The sequence below is a fragment of the Xenopus laevis genome, chromosome 5S (genome assembly GCF_017654675.1).
Source record: "Xenopus laevis strain J_2021 chromosome 5S, Xenopus_laevis_v10.1, whole genome shotgun sequence".
In the NCBI taxonomy this organism is placed as follows: domain Eukaryota; kingdom Metazoa; phylum Chordata; class Amphibia; order Anura; family Pipidae; genus Xenopus; species Xenopus laevis.
In genome coordinates, this window is record NC_054380.1 from 57,844,732 (window position 1) to 57,868,830 (window position 24,099).

General features: G+C 41.3%; 1 protein-coding gene across 1 annotated transcript in view; it reads left to right on the top strand.

Annotated features, from left to right (window-relative positions):
• LOC121394230 (solute carrier family 35 member F2-like) overlaps positions 1-24,099 on the top strand; it is a 225,648-nt gene that overhangs the window by 135,203 nt on the left and 66,346 nt on the right. The window contains exon 2 of the mRNA XM_041564610.1: positions 2,329-2,504. Within this exon, the coding sequence (XP_041420544.1) occupies positions 2,329-2,504 (176 nt within the window). The remainder of the gene's footprint in view (positions 1-2,328; positions 2,505-24,099) is intronic.

A 24,099-nucleotide genomic window follows, 5' to 3' on the forward strand; every position in this document is an offset into this window, starting at 1 on the left:
AATCTAAGTGGGAGGGTAAGTTACAGGCCCAAATAGGAGGTATTAAAGAGATACCAACATCAGAAATTAAACCTTAAATCTATTATAACATTGTCTTTGCGTGCTATTTTGCCATAAAAGTATTTGCACAATGCTTTTACCTATCTGATTTCCCATGTTCCTCAAAGAAGAGACTGCCATATTTGTGCAGAGTAGTCTGTTAGCATTAGAAACTCTAACAGATTGAGAAGGGACAATCAGGTTTGCAAAACAGTCAGGTTTAGGAACTTACAACAGCAGACGTATCAGCAAAAAATTATAAAACATGACTGATAGGTAACGTTTATTGTACAGTAATAGGGGGCTATTTATTTTCCTAAATTTCCTAAAAAAATTGAATGAAAATTGTACTGTAGGGACCTATAGGATCTACATTCCCTATAGAGTTAATCCCATACCTTTCCTTGTAGTTCTCTTATCCTTTGTTATTGGGCACAAGCCCTTGCAACAGTTTAAGTGTAACCACCTCATCTATTGGACAAACAGTGTAATGACACGCCCCTGCCACACTGCTATATAGTGTTGTTTAGGGAGTGGCCTCTTCCTCTGTGGCTCCTGATCCTGTGCTTCCCATTGAGCCTGGGATGACCATAGGCCCAGTAAAGCCATTTACCCCAAAGGGACCTGTACCTTTGGAGATCTAAGTCAGGACCAGGCAACCCGTGAATGAGGAACAGCTAGCATAGTAAGCTCCTGTAATAGACTCTCTAGGAGAGTGAGACAGAGAGGTTTAACAGTAAGAGCAGTTGTCGCTCCAACAAGGATTTGTAGAAGGGAGTAGCTCCCACAAGGCCTGTTTGCCTTTAGAGCAGGGAACTCAGTTGACAGGCATCTAGGTTAGCAAAGGACTGCCTGTACCCTACCTGATTGATCCCGATCCCCTCACTGGCAACGTTGGTTAAAGGAGAAGCTATTACCCCTGTCTGCTGATATTTTATGCTCTGATCTGACTGTGTGGGCCACTCTGTCCACTGTGGTTCCATCTGCTGTATCCTACAAGTATTGTGAGTAAACCTGAGGTCATTTGCATTTGGCATTATAAACCTGTTCACCTGTTTTACTATCCAAGAACCTCCTTGCGTCCAACTTATCTACTTTTACACTAACTAGCCTGTGGGTTGTAGTTTTACAACATCTTAAAGGGGAAGCTTCCATTTGGCGAAGGCTTTGCGCTGGGTGTAGATTCACAATGTAACCCATTGTCACTTCCTAGCTGGACACCCTTAACTATATTTGTGCTGAATAGCCCAAGAAAGCGTTACATTCTGGTGCCCAACGTGGGGCTCCGCCCTAAATCCAGGCTATATTTTGTGTTTTTGTGCTTTAGTGTAATTGTGCACTGTTTCTTTAAATTTTGCTGACAGGTTGCCGGACCCGATAGGCAAAAGGCAGTCCCGTGTGCAGTTTCTATTTTTAGTGTAGCGCATAGTAAGGCCGTGGGTTCGGGCTTGGAGGTTTTTCCCGCTACCCTTTTTCGCCTGCGCCACTAAAATCCCCGCCAGACGAAACTTCGCTGACTTTTTTCCAGAAAACCTAAATTTTTGGGGATTTTCAACCAAAGTCAGCCAGAAACCCTTGAAAATCATGAAGGCAAATAACATCTTCCAGTTGTAAAAGGGACATCTGCCATTGACTTTTACATGACTTAGATTTTAGTTGGAGTATTTTCAGATTTTAATTATTAGCAGCTTTGGAGCATAATAAATATTGAGAAATTCAAGGTTTTTTTCCACTTAAAAATTTGACCAGAAACAATTGAGACTTAACAAATAGTCCCCATGTGCTGCAGGTTACAGTGGGTGACACTGCCATTTAAGTTTTCCCAATTCAGGTGTGTCAGGAGTTAGTCTTTGAGTTTAGTTCTGAAGAGACTGAGGGAAGATTTTTTTTCAAATGTAAAGAGCTGCTACAGTATAATGGCATCTCAGATAGAAGTCCCAGAAGTCAATATCACTTTTCTACACAGATTCTACATCTTTTACATACTTATATATGACTACCGTATCAGGGCAGCCATCAGGGGGTTATAGGTGGCATAGTGCCATTAATGAGGCCCCGAAGTATGGCACAGGGAATCCTACATTCTGCATTTGCAAAGGGCCCCAGTGTAAAAGGATACACATGTAAGCAAAATAGGCGTAGAGTTTTGCATGAAACTTTAAATGCCTTTATGTAGTGAAATATACATTTTAAATGATTGCGAATTGCACTCTTACATAAATACAGGATTTAATTTATGATGACATACAGTGTTCTAATTCCCATTGCTACTATTCATTCTTTTTACAGGGAGATGCTGCTCTCTGTCGCTCTGGGCCAAGTGTTATCCTTACTCATTTGTGGCATCAGACTTACCAGCAAGTACTTGTCAGAGGATTTTCATGCCAACACACCACTCTTCCAGAGTTTCCTTAATTATATCTTACTGTTCTTGGTGTACACCACTACACTGGCTGTAAGACAAGGTAAGCTGTGATCTCACTAAATATGAATGTAAGCATCGCTAATACAGTATAAAATATAAATTAGATTAACATTGAAGATATTCTTGTGCTATTTTGTGAGCTGATCAGTCTTTGATAAGCTCACCAGAGTTAGCTCTACTTGATTCAAGATATGAAATAACTGGCAAATAGAAGCTAGCTTTTGTTCAGCAATTAAATAAGTTTGAGGATAAGTTTGACCAATGTTAATTGGTACATCATTTTGTTAGGCCCACATAGAAGCTTATATAGGCCTACATGATAGCATTTTCACTAATACCTAGGCATATTTTGGCCACAATGTTGTCTAATGCTTACAGTGTGCATAGTCACTGTTGTTTTCTACTATAAGTTGTTTATAAATATTTTCAAGGAGAAGATTTTCTTAACCCCCCCAGAATTACCAGACACAAGTAAATTGTGAGGTAAGTGGGGCCTAGCTTGAATCCTTTAAAGGGATCTTTATTGCATAATTAAAGGAAATGCCATGATCAGCAACCTTCCAATAAGAACGTTTGTTGGTGGGTTTCCTACCAAGTGTCCAAGTGTGGATTGGCTGTCAATGGCCAACAAGAAAATATGAAAAAGCCTTTTCTTCCTGCAACGTAGTATTGCTGGAGTTTTTATTTGATTTTAGTAGTAGTGGACTTATAGTCCTGGCTGTAAAAACACGCATTTGTTGAGGAACTTCAAGAACCAGAGACAACTTGAGGTAAAAAGATGCAGTTTATTTGACACTAGCTCAGTGGATTCTAGACTCACAAAGTCAGAACCATGAACAAAGATTCGTTTTTATAAACTTGGAAACATATGACATAAAGACTTACTACCATAGAAGAACATTACCATTGCTAGAGCAGAGATATATCGCTTCACAGCACAGAAAAACTGCCCATTTAACCAATCAGAGGGGGGGGGGGGGCTCTTCGGGGAATCTGCATACACAGAGTTTTATTCTTTCTCACATGCATAAATCTTTTGTTACCTGACTATGTCACTAAGCCTGAGCCATGCTTGAGTTAAGCTCCATATTTGTCTGTCCATATATTTTGATGTAAACACTACCTGTGCCTGCCTCCTCACCCATCCATTGATGGACTTGATGGCCACCTAATCTTTTTAAATTGTTATTGTTTTTTTACATACAGATTTCATACAAATGCAAAAGAAGGCAAATGACATATAATAAACAGGCATTGATCAGCAGTTTAAGTCTAAGGGTGCATGCAGTTGATCACTAGTATGATCGCAGTAGCTAGATTTTCAAGGCTGGCTTAATCTTAATAACTCTTTCCACTGTGCCTTTTGGTTGTTGGGAGTTCTGTGGACTTTGCTTCTCTTATCAGGGAAGCATGAGTGAACATGTTGACCTGACAAAGCTTAGAGAGCCTCATGCCGATAGATTCCTACTCCATATTTCCCTACTCTACTATGTCGTTGCTAGGTTTCAGAGTTCTAGCTTTATTCCTGTATGTTGTTATATAGCAGACTATTATTATTTATGAGAAACTGTCATATAACAGCTCATGACAAATGTAAACATCAATCTCCTTTCACCTTTTTAACTAATGCTGTTATGCCAAATATCTCTATAAGTTTGGGGTTGCATTGCACAAACACTATATGGACAAAAATATCTGGACACATTTGTAGCCAAAAGTATCTATACACACTCTATCCAAAATGGCCTGTTCTCAGTTTGAACACTTACTACTGAGTTCCAAACTTTATCTGGGATCAGTGTCAGCATAAGAACTATTCATAGGGAGTGTGGGTTTTTATGGGTGATTAGGGGCAAACCTAACATTACCATGTGCATAGTTTGGGCTAGGTCCACTGATTCTACTGAGAACCCCTAGTCCGACACTGTCAGTGTCTATTGGAAAGCCTTCCCAGAAGAGTCAAGTCAGTTTAGAGCAGCAAAGGAACAACCAACTTCATAGTTTAGGAACAAGATGGTGGACAGGTAGGTGCATGAATGTATTTGTGCATATAGTATAGTTCAAAGTATTCTCCATAAGAATGGTATTTTGGATACAAAATGGCTGCTCTAACTACAGTATATAAAACCCTGCTGTGTAGCGGTGAGCAACACTACTGTGTGACAAGCTGTTTTTGCTTAATGTTTGGCTGTTTACTATACCATGTCAAGGCATGAGACAAGGCAGTGAACAAGAAAATGCTGCCCTTAATCTTATTTTTCTTTATTTATATAGCGCCAATATTTGCTGAAGAACTTTAAAGAGATTATACTTCCTTCATAGCAGTATCTGTCCCATTGGAGCTTACAGATTAATTCACTTTCACATTTGAACAAACTAAGGTCAGTTTTATCAGGAACCAATTAACCAACCTGTATCTTTTCGGAGTGCTGGAGGAACCCAGAGGACACTGCACAGAGACAGAGAGAGCATTCAAACTTCTGCACATTGTGCCCTAGCTGGAATGGAACCTAGGACATTAGTGCTGTAAGGCAGTGACTAGGACTGAATTAGCAAAAATTGTACCGCCTTTTACACACCACTACTCTTAAACTAATCACTGGGATTGTGTAGTAACTGTGTTTCTCATCTCACACTACTGACAGATCTCCTGTTTATTAAACCATTGCGGTTCACAGATTCCTGTCTGATGTGAATGTGATGAGAATATTAATGTTCATCTCTTTTAACTGCAATGCCTGCAGGGATGAGGTAAATCAAGGAAGCCCATTAGTTTTCTCAATAGCTCCAGTTTCCTTTAGCATAATAGTAATATTAATAATGTGAAACATTTATTTATTATTGCTCAACAAGGTGCAGAGGTGCAAAGTGCATTTGTTTTTTTGCACTCCCCCCTGGTTGTCACTATATATATATATCTATATATATATATCTATATATATATATATATATATATATATATATATATATATATATATATATATATATAATCCAGTAAATGGACCCGCACTCGTTCATATTTAGTGAAATAAATGTGTCTTTATTCACAGGTTCATTTCCAACGTTTCGGTCATTTCTAACGTTTCGGTTTTTGAAAAAGGTCCCCGAGAGGACCGAAACGTTGGAAATGAACCTGTGAATAAAGACACATTTATTTCACTAAATATGAACGAGTGCGGGTCCATTTACTGGATTGTATTATCAAACTTTGACCAACGCACCACTATCGACTGAATTATATCCGGAAGGAGTGCGTTCACTGTACCGACATAATATATATATATATATATATATATATATATATATATATATATATATATATAGAAACCCAGGCAGATCTCTGCACTCCCTTCAGGGCAATCAGGACCGGGTGCTGCAGCAGCGCTTCTCATACATCAAATCCACAGTTGTAAGCAGCGCACACCGGAGTTTAAAAAATTTGTTTCTTTATTTATCAAAAGATTAAAACCATAGTCGCAAGGATCGACGTTTCGGTCAGGATCTAAGACCGTTATCAAGATCCAGAATCACATGTTGAGGTACAATTTATAGTCAAATTTACATAATTAATTGAACACAGGGAATCAGAAGATACACCCACTGACAAGAATAATCAAGATATGCAAATCCGTATCACAGAGTATCCAAACTACCTCTTATCTCTCTGTGTATCATTATCTTAATAACAAAGTATCTGTCTAATCTGGCAACATTGCAACAAAGTTAACTTATATCAATAAACACATCAGAACAGAGAATAATGGATACATTCAAAAAGTATTTTATCTTTGTGTGAGGAAGCATGTAAGGGACAGTTGTTCATTAAGCCCATATGGTGCCATTGTATTAAGTTTATTGATCCAAAAACATTCCCTCTGTAAGAGCATTTTGGATCTGTCACCACCCCTTTTAGGGGGAGGTATATGATCAATGCCTATGTATTTAAAAGTGGGTAAATGATGCCCCTTTTCTAAGAAATGTTTCGCCACAGGTTTCAATGATTTATTGTCTCTGAACGCAGTGCTGATAGCGGATCTATGACCATCCATTCTGAGACGCAAAGTTTGATCGGTCTTACCAACATAAGAGAGACCGCACGGGCAGGTAATCAGGTAAATAACATGTGTTGTGGTGCAGGTGATATGTGACCTAATGGAAAATCTTTTACCCGTATGGAGATGCACAAAACTTTGTCCTGGCGACATATATCGGCATGATGTACAACTGGGGCATCTGTAGCAACCCAACCAGCAAATCACGTAAATTAGCGCCCCTCTTATACGCCATCAGTGGGGATTTAGACACAGGCAGCTTTAGACTCTTATCAGCTTGCAAAATATTCCAATTTTTATATACCACATCACGAATAGGTCCAGATACACCTGTAAACTGAGAAGCAAAAACCAATCGCTGTGTGTCCTGACCTCTATGTCCCAAGCCTTGGACATTACGTCTTGCTATAAATAATGCCCGTTTAAGTAGTCGCCTAGGGTATCCTCTCGCTAGAAATCTCCCCTCCATCTCACACAGTTGTGCCTTCACTGATTCTGCAGTAGAATTGTTTCGTAATACCCGACAAAATTAGGAAATAGGTAAAGATAACTTTGTGGAACTGGGATGTTGACTATTGAAATGTAATAAAGTATTGCGATCTGTTGTTTTACGATAAAGGGAATACTCTAGCTTCTGACCCTTTCGTGTTATCTCTAAATCAAGGAATTGTACAGAACAACTACTGGTGGTGGCAGTGAATTTTACTGGGCCGTCAAGATTGTTCAACTGAATCACCATTTCATCAAAAGATGTCGTATCACCACGCCAAATAATCAGGATATCGTCGATGTAGCGACGAAAGAACAGTATCTGGGGATTAAATTGAGAAAATATATTGTTCTGTTCAAATTGATGCATGAACAAATTTGCATATGCAGGTGCCATGGCCGCTCCCGTCGCGGTCCCCGACACCTGCATATAGTATTCAGCATATAGTGAATAAAGTACCCCCTTTTGTAAAATATAAGGATATTATAAGTTACCGAGGAGTTTCATGACCATATAAAAACACGAGGCTGAAGGTCATGGAACTCCTCGGTAACTTCCAATATCCTCATATTTTGCAACTGTGGGTACTTTATTTATTATAATACACAAGTTTCAGTGAGTCATGTGACAGAAATTACATCAGAACTCACCGTTTATAACTGATGAAATCAGAACTCACTCAACTCGCCCGCTGCTGCTCTTCAAATGCGTTGCCTTTCCCTTAGTGTGCGTGCGGCGCGCACTTCCGTGTTATGTAGGTGCATTAGCGCTGGCGTGATGATGTCAGCGCGCAAAGGCACGAAATTTAAAAGTATTAAAGGGGTATTTTACTGTTTTTTCATTGCCCATGATAGGATTGTTATCCTGGTGCTTCTTAGCCTTGTGCTTTCTGTTCCTGTATCCAAATCTTGTTTGTTGATCCGTGTTTGACCCTGCCTGTATTCTGATTACTCTGAACTCTGAATATTGACCCAGCCTGAACTTTGACCACTCTTTTGCCTGATCCCATCTGTCTGATTGATACCCGGTTTTGACCCATGCCTGCCTGACGATTCTGTTATCCGCCTGCCTCGACCCAGCCTGTCTGACCATCCGCTTGCCTTGTCCTTTGTACCGTGACCTTCGGCCTAAAGAATCTGCTAAACAGCCATTCCCCTTCGCCAGCCAGAAAATCTCGCCTTGCACCCCTCGTTAAGTCCAGGTGGCACCCAAGTAAGCTGTACACTGTAGGACTGAATCATTCAAAAAGTCATACATTTTATCTTTTATGATGTATTTCTCCTTGAGAGAAGGACAAGTGTTTGTAAAGAATTAATAGGAGTTATTTTGCTTACTTGCACTTCTCTTCTTATTGCATTTTTCAATCTGTTTTTATTAAGTTTTGTGCTCCATTATCAAAAAATCAAATGAAAAAGAAATATAGTGGTGGGTAGAACCGCCTTGAGATGAAGTTGATGAGATTTCAGTGTCTTGTATTATAATATACATTAAAGACCGATTTTATGTTGCCGGTTAGGAGTTAGAGAAGAGTTATGGAGTATCTGGAGGGACATTTCTTGGTACTGAAGATAGAGTGAAATTTTCATTATGTGAATTTGTAAGTTTAGGATCTCTGTATGGGGAGTTCAGCAGTCCAAGCAATGTTTTTTCTGTTATGAAGTGTTGAGTTTTATATAAAGTCTGTGGACTGAATTGTTTTTCTATCGTTTCTTATTTGATGGAAATTATTTTCCTTGCCTTTCTCTGTAAGATATCATATGATGTGTGTAGTGTAGTATAATGCATGTATCAAGAGGGATATATGTTAAGCTGAACAGGGTAATTTTTTCCTTTATTTTCTTGCGTTAAAAGCTTGCTGCATTTTTACATTATACAATTAAGGCCTATTCTTTTGTGTCAGCAAATAGGGCTTCTGGCCATTTCCCATGTATGGTAGCTCTATGCAGGGCCAGCATTAGAAATCACGGGGCCCTGTACAACAAAACACCACACACAAGTTATAAAAAGCTATTGATGGTCAGTGCCCCCTTATAAGTTAAAAAAAACTGTGGCACCAAGGCCCCCATAAAAAAAAAAATTTTTTTTAAAAATTGGTGGTCAGGGCCCCCCTACAAGTTAAAAAAAAATTGCCGCAAGGGCCCCCCCTAAAAGTAAAAAAATAATTGGTTCACCAGAAAATATTTTTTAAAAAAAAAACATTGGCGCCAGGGCACCCCTTACAAGTTAAAAAATTTTTGGGGCCCCGGAGAATATGTTTAAAAAAAAACATTGGTGGCAGGGGCCTGTAGAGTATTAAAATAATACATTGGTGGCCAGGGGATTAAAAAAAAAAAACATTTCTCTTTTCACCGTTTCAGGACTTCAGCTTCAGGCACCTCAGCTGTTCGGCTTTTCGGTAATGAAGAAACGGCACGGCTTCGGCGCAGTTAAGGGGGGCCCGTCTTTTTGAAAAGTGCAGCACAGGAGTACCCCCTGTGCCCCCCTGATGGCGGCCCTGACTCTACGTATTAAAGGGATTCTGTCATGATTGTTATGATTTTGTTTTTATTTCTAAATTACACTGTTTACACTGCAAATAGTTCACTCTACCATATAAAATTAATTTCCAGAACCAGCAAGTATTTATTTTTTATTTCATATAGTAAGAGGAGAGTACTCCAAGGTAGCAATATGCTGTGAAAATATTTATTCAGGACTAATACACAACATGTTTCGGGTCTTACATACCCTTTTTCAAGTTCACTTGAAAAAGGGTATGTGCTCTCCTCTTACTATATAAAATAATCGAAAGCTGTAACCTGGAAGAGGATTAGATGCATTCATAGCAAACTAAGGCGGAAAACTTCTGTGTTTAATTTATATATTTTTTTAGTTGTAATATTGGTGTGTAGGCAGCCATCTCAGGTCATTTTGCCTGGTCATGTGCTTTAAGAAAGAGCCAGAACTTTAGGATGGAACTGCTTTCTGGCATAATGTTGTTTCTCCTACTCAATGTAACTAAATGTGTCGCAGTGGCACCTGGATTTTACAATTGAGTGCTTTTCTCAGATCTACCAGGGAGCTGTTATGTTGTGTCAGGGAACTTCTATCTGGTTACTTTCCCATTGTTCTGTTATTAGGCTTTCATTGTGCAATCAACATGTTGCTTACCAACCTCTTGGATGTTACTCCCAGTGGCCTCGAAGCAGGTGCTTATTTTGTAATTTTTGGCTTGCCGCAAGTTTTGCTTTTTAAAAAACATGTGTACTGCCAAACATAGCCTTCTGTAGGCTGTCAGTCCACATAAGAGCTATCAAATGCCCAATCACAGCACTAATTTTGCATCAACCAGAAACATTTCATGTTGCATTGCCCCCTGGCTTTTTCTATACCAATGTTGCTCAGTCATGGATAAAAAAGATCAGGGACATTTAGTATGTCAGTGATTGTGTTAGCAGCTTTACCAAAAGCATTACCAGTTACCATAACTCTCTATACTTTTTAATTACACCCACATCATTTCAGAGTTCATTTGCATCTCACAGTACCAGTATGCCAGTGACACTACCATCCTTCTAAAATCCACAGGAATACCTCACCAGTTTAGTAGCCCTACATTTATGAGCATCTCCCTCATTCCCCAAGCTTGTTCCACTAAATTTTCACCTAAACTGCCAGACCTAATTTCTCAAGAAATCTTTCTTTGTAGTTTGTTTGTCTGTCTGTCTTTTTTGTTTATTAGCTAAATCTGTAGGAAGCTACAACAGGGCATGCACACAGACATATTACTGACCACTAAACAATCATTCAAAGGCTCGCACAGTTGTGCTTGCAAGATCTAACAGTTGAGTGGAGACAGAAATAAAATAGATGCTATAAATGTCACAGAGTTGTGTAAATAAGGTTTTTAACTGAGTTCTCTGTCTATGACTTTTCCGAGGCCAGGCTAAACAGATTTTAACAGATAAGCTGCAGAAACAGAACAAAGAGAAACTTCCGAGACAAAGTGCATCTTGTACAGACTGCAATTTTCCATTCTACACAAAGATATTTTTAATGTAAGTCAGGATTCTGAAGTGGCCACTCCAAGGCTTTTATTTTCTTTTTAAGAAACCGCAGTGCAGCATTTACCTTGGGCTCTGGGTCATTGTCTTGCTGAAAGGTGAAGTTTGATTTTACTTTTAAGACTTTGGTTGATTGAATCAGGCTTTTCCCTTTGACTTAGATCAGGAAGTTTTATTATTATTTAATATAAGCAGAACTTTTGTGTGAGCCAGAATGTCACGGCCGGCACCCAACACCAGAACAAGTGCTCGAATCCTGGTTCTGAGCTAAGCTTCACCAGTGGTGTGACCACCTTTGAGCTTCGGGAGGAGCCCTCAGCCTAATCGGGTGCCACCTGGTCTTACGAGAGGTTCAAGCAAGTGTTCTGGCAGGCAATGGGGCACGGCTGGTAGCTAGAGTCTTTGGGACCGAGGATCACGGTAACAGACAAGGATAAGGCAGAAGGATCGTCAGACAGGCTGGGTCGTGGCAGGCAGAAAGCAAGGGTCGTCAGGCAGGCAAGGGTCAAAACCGGGTATCAAGCAGGAAGGGTACAAGCAGAAGAGTAGTCGGATATCAGGCACAGGTCAGGATACAGAATTCAGGATGGTCAAGGTACAGGCTGGGTCAAACACGGATAATCAGATTCAAACAGGCAAAATAGCACAAGGCTTCAGAACAGAGCACCAGAAACAAGTTCTATCACGGGCAGTTTGCTGGGAGTGGAAGTGGCCTATTTATACCCTGTTTGGACGCCAAGGTTTTCGCGCCAAAATCGACGCACACGCGTCAGGATCGACGCGCGCGCGTCCGCGTCAAAATAAAGGAAACGAGACGCGGGCGCGCGCGTCCTAAGGAGGCAAGATGGTGGAACCACGAGGCGGGCGTCCCCGCGGCCGGCGTGGCGGGCGTCCCCGCGGCCGACTTACAGCACCCCCAATCCCAGGTAAAACAGATTTCCTTACATTACCCCCCTCTCTAGGGGGGGACACCGGACCCCCAGGCTTCCCAGGAAACTTTAAATGGAACTGCTTCCTAAGACGATCAGCCTTGATGTCATCAACTGAGACCCAGGAGTTCTCCTCAGGACCGAATCCTTTCCACCTAGTGAGGTACTGGAGTTTGTTACGTACCATTCGGGAATCAAGGAACTCCTGGATCTCAAATTCAGGCTGACCGTCAACTTGCACTGGAGGGGGAACAGAAGTAAGGCGAGTATTAGCGGCAGGTTTAAGTAAAGAAACATGAAAAGAATCAGAAATCTTGAAATTAACAGGCAATTTAAGGCGAACAGACGAAGGGTTGATAACAGTAGTGATGGGGTAAGGACCAATGAAACGGGGACCCAGCTTAAGGGAAGGAACCTTTAGCTTGATGTTTTTGGTAGAGAGCCACACCAAGTCTCCCACTTTATACTGGGGTGCTTCTCTACGTCTTTTATCAGCAGCCCTTTTCTGAGCAGAAGTAGCAGTAGACAAGGAATCATGTACCTGGGACCAAATCAAGGAAAATTGTTCGACAGAGGAATTAGCGGAAGGGACAGAAGAACCAGAATTAGAGAAGGAAAAGGCTTTTGGGTGTAACCCATTAACAACAAAAAATGGAGACTCCCCAGTGGAGGAGTGGGTAGCGTTATTGTAGGCAAATTCTGCCCAGGGTAACAGTTCTGCCCAGGAAGATTGATTTTCGGACACAAAACATCTTAAAAATTGCTCTAAAGACTGGTTCACTCTTTCGGTTTGCCCATTGGTTTGTGGGTGATAGGCGGTTGAAAAAGAAAGATCGATCCCCACTAACGAGCAAAATGCGCGCCAGAACTTAGAGATAAATTGAACACCTCTGTCTGAAACAATATTACTGGGAAACCCATGCAACTTAAATATATGTTGAATAAAAAGTTCGGACAAAGTTTTGGCAGATGGGAGGTGGGGAAGAGCAATAAAATGACCCATCTTACTGAATCTATCCACCACCACCCAAATTACTGTTTTCCCCTGGGACACAGGCAACTCCACAATAAAATCCATAGAAAGATGGGTCCATGGTCTTTCAGGAATAGGGAGGGGAATCAGTAACCCTTGGGACAAATTTCTAGAAGACTTGGAGCGTTGGCAGACAGGACAAGAATCCACAAAAGATTTAACATCTTGTTTACAGGTCGGCCACCAAGCACTTCGAGTAAGTAATGAAATAGTTTTACTTACACCAGGATGTCCTGCCATCTTGGAATCATGAACCTCTCTTAGAACCTGTTCTCTAAGATCTTCAGGAACAAAAAATCTCCCAACAGGAGTGTTAGAGGGAGCGTCTGTCTGAACAGGGGATAACAAAGAAGAGAGGTCAGATTCCAAAGTAGCCACAATGACTTCACCCGGAATAATTGTACTACAGTCATCAGTTTCAGAATATATTGAGTCAAAGCTTCTGGAAAGAGCATCTGCCTTGACGTTCTTTGTACCAGGCCTAAACGTCAAGGTAAAGTTAAACCTAGAAAAGAACAAAGCCCACCTTGCCTGTCTGGGATTTAGACGCTTTGCTGACTCAATATACAACAGATTTTTATGGTCAGTGTAGACCGTAACCTGGTGTTTAGCCCCTTCTAATAGATGCCGCCATTCTTCAAAGGCCCACTTGACAGCTAATAGTTCTCTATTCCCTATGTCATAATTTGCCTCTGCAGGAAGAAATTTTCTAGAGAAAAATGCACAGGGATGTAACCTATTAGTAGTCGGGTGCCTTTGAGAGAGAATTGCCCCTGCTCCCACCTCAGAAGCATCTACCTCAACTATAAAAGGTAGTGTTGTATCGGGATGGCGGAGGATTGGGGCAGAACTAAACTCCCTTTTGAGGAACTCGAAAGCTTGGATAGCTTCCGGAGGCCACATACTGGGGTCAGCACCTTTTTTAGTAAGATTTGTGATAGGAGCCACAATAAGAGAAAAATTTTTAATGAATTGCCTATAATAGTTGGCAAAACCTAGGAACCTTTGGGTTGCACGTAAAGAATATGGTTGGGTCCACTCCAGGACAGCTCTTACTTTGTCTGGATCCATTTCGAGACCCTTGGAAGAAATATTAAATCCCAAGAACTGTACGGAAGCAACCTCAAAAATACATTTTTCCAATTTTGCATACAGGTTATTAGCTCTAAGCCTACGCAATACCTCACAAACATGAAGACGATGATCAGACAGATTGGCAGAGAAGATGAGGATGTCATCTAGGTAGACCACTACGTATATCCCCAGCAGGTCCCGAAAGATGTCATTGACAAACTCCTGAAACACTGCTGGGGCGTTACATAGACCAAACGGCATAACAAGGTACTCGTAGTGGCCATCCCTAGTATTAAAAGCCGTTTTCCACTCATCCCCCTCCCTGATCCGAATGAGGTTATAGGCACCCCTCAAGTCAAGCTTGGAGAAGATCTTAGCATCCTTGACCTGGTCAAATAGTTCGGAGATTAATGGTAAGGGGTAGCGATTTTTTACAGTGATTTTGTTAAGCCCCCTGTAATCAATACAGGGGCGTAAACCACCGTCTTTCTTACCCACAAAAAAGAACCCTGCCCCCGCAGGGGAACAGGAGGGCCTAATGAAGCCCCTGTCAAGATTTTCTTGTATATACTCTTTCATTGCCTGGGCTTCGGGCAATGAAAGAGGGTAGGTTCTACCACGTGGAGGAATTGACCCAGGAACTAAATCAATAGGACAGTCATACTGCCGATGCGGAGGTAAGGTCTCAGCTGCTTTTTTGGAGAAAACATCAGAAAAAACAGAATATGCTGTGGGTAACCCCTCAAAAGAAGTAGTGGCTACTACAGAGGGAAAACAAACCCCACTACATCCTGTACCCCATTGAGTCACCCCCTTAGAAACCCAGTCTATCAGAGGGTTATGCCTCTGGAGCCATGGTAAACCAAGAATAAGAGGAGAGGAAGCTCCCTCAATGAGGTATAGAGCTATCTCCTCACAGTGTAGATCATTTGCACACATGGAAAGATTTGTGGTCTTTTGGGAAACCACCCCTGATCCCAAGGGTCTTTTATCGACAGCCAGAATTCTCAAAGGAGGATTGAGGGCAACCAAAGGAATTTTATTTTTAGCAGCGAATGCTGCGTCCAAGAAATTACCCTCCGCCCCAGAATCAATGAAGGCTGACAATTTAACAGTGCCCGTAGGCCAGGTTAATTTAACAGATAATAGGACCTTGGAGGCAGATTGGGGAGAGGAAACGCCTGCACCCAAATGGAGCTCCCCTTCTCCATTTAGGCTAGAGCGTTTCCCGGCCTCTTGGAACATTGATTGAGGAAGTGACCCTTCTCCCCACAATACAAACACAACCCAAGAGACCGCCTCCGTGCCTTTTCCTCAGGAGAGAGGTGAAAGATGCCCAGCTGCATAGGCTCCTCCTGAGGTTGAGACACAGAGGGGTTTGACAACTTAGCACTAAAATTATGCTTATACAAAGAAGAAGTACCCTGTTCCTCCCGATTTTCCCTCTGTCTCCTATCTACCTGGATAACCAGAGACATAAGGTCATCCAGACTGGTAGATAGGGGGTAATTGACCAGGCTGTCTTTGACAGATTTGGCTAGACCGATGCGAAACTGGCTCCTTAGAGCTGCATCGTTCCAGCCAGTCTCCACCGCCCACCTACGAAACTCTGTGCAGTAAATTTCCACCTCCCGTTTACCCTGGCGTAGTTTGCGAATAGCGGAATCGGCCGAAGAGGCGCGATCCGGGTCATCGTAAAGAATGGCCATAGAGCGGAAGAAAATATCTAAAGAGAAACGGGCAGGGTCGGTGGCTGGCAATCTAAGTGCCCAGACTTGGGGGTCACCCACTAATAGGGTCATTACGAACCTGACCTTTTCCTCGTCAGAGGGAAATGAGTGGGGGAAAAAGCTGAGGTACAGCTTACAGGCTTCTTGAAAAACAAAAAACTGGGTTCTGTCCCCACCAAACTTGGCCGGAAATGCAATCTTGGGTTCCTGAGGTCTGAATACAGCACCCCTATCAGGCAGGGAACCCACTGAAGGAGTAGGAACAGAACTGGCTGGCTGCTGCGAGGGTTCCAGCTGGCGTGTTAGGTTATGAAACCCCTGGAGTAGATAGTTCTGCTTTTGCTCCTGCTCCTCCATGCGTTCCAGCAGCGTAGTTAGCAACAGCTCGGAAGAAGATGGAAGTGGAGCAGCGGCAGCAGCTTCGGTGTGATCGTCGTCCTCCATGGCCCGTGATAATGTCACGGCCGGCACCCAACACCAGAACAAGTGCTCGAATCCTGGTTCTGAGCTAAGCTTCACCAGTGGTGTGACCACCTTTGAGCTTCGGGAGGAGCCCTCAGCCTAATCGGGTGCCACCTGGTCTTACGAGAGGTTCAAGCAAGTGTTCTGGCAGGCAATGGGGCACGGCTGGTAGCTAGAGTCTTTGGGACCGAGGATCACGGTAACAGACAAGGATAAGGCAGAAGGATCGTCAGACAGGCTGGGTCGTGGCAGGCAGAAAGCAAGGGTCGTCAGGCAGGCAAGGGTCAAAACCGGGTATCAAGCAGGAAGGGTACAAGCAGAAGAGTAGTCGGATATCAGGCACAGGTCAGGATACAGAATTCAGGATGGTCAAGGTACAGGCTGGGTCAAACACGGATAATCAGATTCAAACAGGCAAAATAGCACAAGGCTTCAGAACAGAGCACCAGAAACAAGTTCTATCACGGGCAGTTTGCTGGGAGTGGAAGTGGCCTATTTATACCCTGTTTGGACGCCAAGGTTTTCGCGCCAAAATCGACGCACACGCGTCAGGATCGACGCGCGCGCGTCCGCGTCAAAATAAAGGAAACGAGACGCGGGCGCGCGCGTCCTAAGGAGGCAAGATGGTGGAACCACGAGGCGGGCGTCCCCGCGGCCGGCGTGGCGGGCGTCCCCGCGGCCGACTTACAGCACCCCCAATCCCAGGTAAAACAGATTTCCTTACACAGAATTTGTCTCAAACCAGCCAGACTGTCAATTGCTTGTCATATTCAACACTTACTTCAACACTTATGGGGGAGTTGGCTTTTTCAAGAAAAAGAAATAGCAAAAAACGCTACCGCACGGTTTGTCTTTAGAGATAATTACTACAACGGTGTTAGTACCACACTTTGGCCAAAATATGTAAGCTCACAATTTCTTTCTCTCTTTTTCAAGAAAAATGCAATGAAAATTAAAAATTAATGGGACAATGAGATTCTCACTGACATGCAACTTTTTTCCAGTGAAAAAACATGCGCAGGAGCATTTTGTTCAGTTTTTTTCTCAAAAAAATAGCATTCCAGAAAAAAGTCACACGAGTTTTGTCTGCATTTTTGAACACTTGACCTATGTTCATTTCTAGAAGGTAACTGAACTGATAAATATGACAGGATGTATCTATAGTAGTACAGTAAGTCAAATCAACTCAATTTATTCTGAATTGAAAGAGCCAGTCGGATGACTAGCGAAACATCTTTTAGGAGAAGATAATGCATCTTCTGTCATACCACTCTTCAAAACTGACATTTAGAGGCATATTGATCAACAGTCTCATTTTAGTGGTTTGAGAGGTTTTTGAAACCACAACTTAACACACTTTCTCTAAAATAAGGACTACCATGGAATTTATTAAAAAAGATGAATTCAAAAACCATTTATTAAATATGAATACCTCTAAACCCTTAAAATTAAAGTTTTTCAGAATTTATTAAAAAAGGTCCAATAGAATCAGGGTAACTCACACTGACGTCTATAGCATCGCAACAACTTTTACCTGGTGAATTTTTGTATTTAAGGGTTTTGTCGTTTTGGGGGCAGATTTATCATTTATTTTTTATAAACCCCTATTTATTATTTATAAACCCTCGAATTCGACCCTCGAAGTTAAATCCTTTGAATTCAAATACCAAATTCGAAGGATTCAGCGCAAATGCTTCGATCGAACGATCTAATAAAAATCATTTGATCGAACGGTAGAATCCTTCGAATCGAACGATTCAAAAGATTTTAAGCGTTCAGTCGAAGGATTTTTATTCGATCAAAAAAAGCTTAGAAAAGTGCTGGAGAAGGTCCCCATAGACATTACACCTAGGTAGATTTAAAGTGGCGAAGTATGAAGTCGAAGTATTTTTTAAAGAGACAGTACTTCGAAGAAGAAGAGACTGGAATATGATTAGGAGAGGTCCTAAATAGAAAGACAAGTAATAAAAATTAGCAATAACATTTGTAGATTCACATAGCAGATGGGGTCAGTGACCCCCATTTGAATGCTGAAAAAAGTAAGAAAAATATTGAAAAACTATAACAAAAAAAATAATGAAAACCAAATAAAAAGTTGCTTACAACTGGCTATTCTATAACATACTATAAGTTAACCTTAAGGTGAACCACCCCTTTGCTGTACAATTGATCAATTCCATACCATTATTAGGTGCATAGGCAGAAACTCAAGGGCATTTTGCACTCCGATTTATGAATGATATGTTGGCATGGTTCTGTTGCCTTTGATAATGAGAACATATATTGCTGCAGTTCAGATTTTGGTAAGCCTCTAAAAATACCCAAAACTGTCCCCCTATCTGATCCCCTCTATCTTAAAACTTGCTGTGAAGTTGTGCAACACAGGACAGGATGACTGTCAAAGGCCATCCATATATATTCTCTAAAATAGCTTTTGATTTCCCTAAATTATAGCTTATAAGGGTGCACAGCCCAGGATTTAACCAGTGTCTTTTTGAGACAATAAAAACTTTTACTTTTTATAATCATCTCAAGAATGCTCAGCAGGATATTATATGTCTTTGAAATATTTTTATACCTTCTGATCTGTGGCGAGCTCCTTTGGTCTTGCTGCTTACTGATCTTTGAGAATTGCTACAGTTTTATATACATTAGTATATACTGTATGTAGGCACCAAAGCCAGTTTGGGTAAATAAAGCAGTTTTGTAAATAAAGCAAACATTTAAATAGGATAATAAAGGTTTTTTTTTTTTATCAGAGGATGGTCCTCATTATGGTTGACATCTTTCTATTGGATGAATTCCAGAAGGGGTGGGGGCAGAACAGGTGATTTGGAGAGGTGGTGCCATGATGTCAGGGGCAGGTTTATGATATTATGATGCAACCCTAGTCCAGAACTGTCCTAAGCACAAGTGCTAGATCACTAAGCAACATTAGGACCCAAAAACAGAGCACTTATGCCCAGGACTGCAGTTTTTGCAGACTGTGCTCTGCACCTTGCACTGGATTAGAAGTCACAATAGACAGGTTGTAAGTACAGGGATTCCAAAGTCTTGGGTTGTTGGTGCTCCTCAGGTTACATGTCTGAATTCTGCTCAAGGTAGCTGATGTGTGGCCCAACCTTCAATACCCCCAAATGCTGGCATAACTGCAAACATGTGAGTATTATTGTTAACTTTGCACCCATTTTTTCTACCTTGCACCTTTTCTGAAGCTTAGCAATGAAGCCTAATTTTGGCTTGTTGTAGTGGCAAAGGCACTAAATTCTTAGAAATAAACATGTTCTTTAAGCTAATTAAATGCTATTGCATGTTTAATAATGCTGCAGAATAGATCAGTACTGTAAAAATAGTGGGCATTAGCAAAACACACGCACATGTTATCATAAATTACACCAAATAAAAAAAAGAGCACTTGAGTAAGGGGTGCCTCCCTGGAAATGTGATAAGTTGCTCATTCTAATTAACAAAGAGTGCTTCTTGGAAATAAGTTTCCAAAGAAAGTATATTTATTGTTTGTTTTGTAGAGCACTACCAAGTAGTTCAGATAACATATTTTCTTGCACACTTTTTTGATTAAAGAGGAGAATTGAATTAATTCTCACCTGTCTCTTGCTTATTTTCTTGAAGGCTGTTGGTACTTGGCCTCACTGCTTTTAGGTTTTGCTCAGGATGTAGTGCCAAATCTCTATGTTGTACTGATGACCTCCATCTAAGGCTTTTCTCTGTAAATAAGCAATTTTTTTTATTTTGTTATCACAGCACATTTTCCTTTAGTGCTTAAACATACAAACACCCTAGAAGCCTGTACACCAATATGTCTTTAGAAGTAAATGCATATGCACTATTTAACAATATTTGTGTAATATTTAGCATTTGGATTCATTAGAACAAATCCTATCATTAAGTAAAGGGCTACCTTGCTACAGCGGAGTGGAATCTGGCACAAGGTACAGAGCACAGCAAAACACATGGGCACAAATGCGCAGTTGACAGTGGTGCAAGTTTGAGCCCCTTTAGAACATTTGTTGTAATGCCTATGGAATTAAAGTAAATAAACCCCATACTGATAACCTTTTATCTTTTAACAAGGAGTTACTCACTGTTATAAAGATACACTTTAAACAGACCACAATTACAGTACTTAATAAGCTTAAAATACAGTGTAGTGCAATTAAATATTGACTAAATACATGTATTTTAGGGAACTAACATCTTGGGAGACCTTGCAGCTATATTCATTATTTTAATAGGCCCATCTGAGAGAATTGTAAATGTGGATTTAAAAGTACTCTTTCATTTAATATTAAAGTGCTTAGTGCCTTTTTTGTAGACACATATTCTTACTTGATACTGTTTTGAGATTCAAGGAACAAAATTGCTAGTAAATGGACCCATGCAGGCTTATTTATTAATGGTCGGATTTTTGTGGTTTTTGAGGTTTTTGAAACCACGATTAACTCACAAACTCTAAAACCAAAAACGTAATGAAATTTATTAAAAGATCCAAGCTGAAAAACACGAATGGGAAAAGTCACAGGCTACACCTTTTTCGACTTGTAGCACAATAACTACAACTTTTTCATATTGTAGCACTAAAGTCAGTGTCAAAACACCTGAAAACCTTTAGGACCTCAAATCAAAAAAAATCTTCCAGTTGTACAAGGGATATCTGCAACTGACTTTTGCATGATTTCTACAGTTGTTAGCTGTAGTATTTTTGGATTCAGAATTGTCTCATTTTTGTTACATGTTAAATGCCAGAAAAGTCACGCTTATTTGGATTTTTGGTGTCAAAAAGCCTGACTTGAAAAAAAAACTTGCGGTTTAGTAAATCAGCACTATAGTTTGGAAAAGAACATGCTTTAGATATTCATAGCACTAAGAATGACAGTGTAGAAGGGCTTCTTAGTGTATTTATAGACATGGGATCAGCAAGCTGGATAAGCAAGCGAACTTAAAATAAAATAAACACACAGAGACCAAAGCTTAGTGGAGAATGTGGCCGCAGCTTGATTTATTATTTTCTTTCCAAACCTATATATATAACATAAACTATGAACCTAGCCAGCAAGGAATACTAAAATCTTCCCGCTGCCTATATCTTTTTCTCTTAGCTCCTGCTTGATGCTTGGCCAGGAGGATTGATCCTCAAAAACATAACAAACTTAAACAAACCTCTCCAAGCTGCGTCAATATATATAAATTATATATATATATATATATATATATAAACCATACAAAAAAAGCCGCACTCCTAGGTCTTTTGTAGAAAAAAAAAGGAAAAAATTTATTAATTCAACGTTTCGGCAACCACACGTGTGCCGTCTTCAGGAAGGTGAACAATACAAAATGGTGATCGTGCTTATAAAGGGGTTAAAATGGCGCCAATTAGTCATAGATGACGTCATCACTGGGTGTCAAACTTGTCAAAAATCCCATCAGTGTAAGGAATATTACAGTCAGGCTCCTACTATTCGCATAGGAGCGTATGTGTTAATGTGACAAAGTAAAACAAGGTGGCCAAAACATAGTGACAAAACGAACATTCTGTCTAGTGAATCCATCATCAGTGAACATCAATAGCGATGTCAGTGCCTTGGTGTGAATAAAAGCAAGGAAGACATATAGCATACAGGATACGTTTGCTCCATTAATCCAGCGAGTATGTGGGAAAGTGCACTTACCCCAGCAGGATCCAGAGAGGAAGATGCGATCGCACTTGTCGCCCCTTGTCAGCACTGCGCGCCCCAGACATACGCTGCTCGTAACCTTTTCTCCTTACCGCATCAACGGCCTGGCCTCTCGCATCAACGTGTTAATCCCCTGCTCCTGCGTATGTTGAGCTCCGCCCCCCTTCACCAAGGGAACCGGACGCTGAACCGCTGGGCTGGGTATTCACCTGCTCGTGCAAGTATTGAGCTCCGCCCCCCTTCACTAGGGGAACCGGACGTTCACTAGCTGGGTAAGGTAATGTCGGAGACTGAGGAGGGACACTTAATTGTAGCAGCATAATGCTGCAAGTAGTATTATTCAACATAGAACCCCCTGGCAGCACATAGACGGGTATCACCTCCCATCTTGCCCTGCATCAGACAAGGAACTACATAAACCATCAGGACTTCACAACCTTAACTGCATCAACTCCTTGCTCCTTATACCTGTCCCAGTCATGTCACGAAATCCGCAGTGGCACGGAGGACCAGGCTGTACATGTATGTCCGTCAGCAAGATGTATGAACAGCACCAGAGCGCACAGTGTGCCGTGGGCTGCTTCCTTCCCATCCCCTACTGGATCCTGTCTAGGGTTCCCAAGTGTCTGGAGGAAACAAAAAAAGAAGAAAAAAAAGAAGAACAACATTCTTTGTTATATATATGTACACACACAAGTGTATCCAACAGGGGAATGTGTAGTTAATCCATTATGTAGCAATTTTCAGGAAGGAAAGGATACTCTTCACGGGGCAACAATGTTACAACATTGGTCAATTCGTGACAGCAGTAGGTTCAAAAAGCCCCAAGATAACAATCAATCCCATTCAGAATGTCTGTAAAATGAGTAAATCACCCCCCATTTTTTTGTTCAAAAGGAGGAATAGGGGAATAAAAAGAGTATGAAAATCCGCATTTAGATACAGTCCAAGTTATCCAATTAATAGAATGGTGACATGGGCAATGTCTCATTAAGCCCTTTCGGAGCTAACGTGTCCAGCCTGAAGATCCATTGTGACTCCCTCTGTAATAAGATTAATTCTCTATTACCTCCCCTGCGTGGGACAGGCACATGATCAATGATCATGTGTCGAAACTGTGGTAGAGAATGCTTAGATTTAAGCCAATGCCTTGCAACTGGTTGATCCGCTTTACCGGATGCAAGTGCCAGCCGTATCGCACTTCTGTGGTTGTTCATCCTCTCCCTATACGTGGTCCCGGCTTTGCCCACGTAATGGAGGCCACAGGGGCACCAAGCTATATAAACCACATGATCCGAGGTGCAAGTTAGCCTAAATCTAATGTCCAATTTAACCCCGGTCCTGGGATGTGAAAAGTGAGTACCCTGCAGCATCCCGCTACAGGTCAGGCAACCGGCGCATTTGTAACATCCTTTCTTAAGTGGCCTCTCCAGCCAGGTAGCCCCTGTTTTTGCAGATTCAAAAAGATCTTTAGTCACTAAAAGATCCCCCAAATTTCGTCCTCGTTTGTAGGCTAATAGTGGTGTTTTATCAGCAAAAGGTAAGTTTTGATCTGCCTGTATGATCTCCCACCGATTCCGCAAGGATTTTTTCATCTCCCCACTTAATTCTGTCCATTGTGTTGAAAAAATCAAATCAGGAGGGGCCTTCTTTGTGTTCACGTCAGGGTTCAATAAAAGATCTTGGGTCATTAATTCCGCTCTCTGTCTCTGTTCGTTCACTAATGCACGGTTATAACCCCTCGACACAAATTGGTCGGACAGAGTAGTGAGTTGTAGTTGTGCTGTACTTTCATCGGAGTTATTCCTAATTACACGTAAGAACTGTGAATACAGGACCCCCCGGGACATGTGTGTAGGATGGTGTGATTGTGCCTGTATAAGACTATTTCTGTCGGTGGGTTTCTTAAACAGAGTGGTACCCAGACCCTCTCCTTGTTTAAATATAGTCACATCTAAATAGTCAATTGTCTCTTTGTCATAAGATAAGGTCAATTTTATGGGAGAATTTTCTTTGTTTAAAGATTCGTGAAAGTCAATCAGTTCCCGTTCTGTGCCCCTCCAAATCAATAACAGGTCGTCGATATACCGTTTATAGAAAAGAAGTCTGTCACCCCCTTTGGGTAGAAG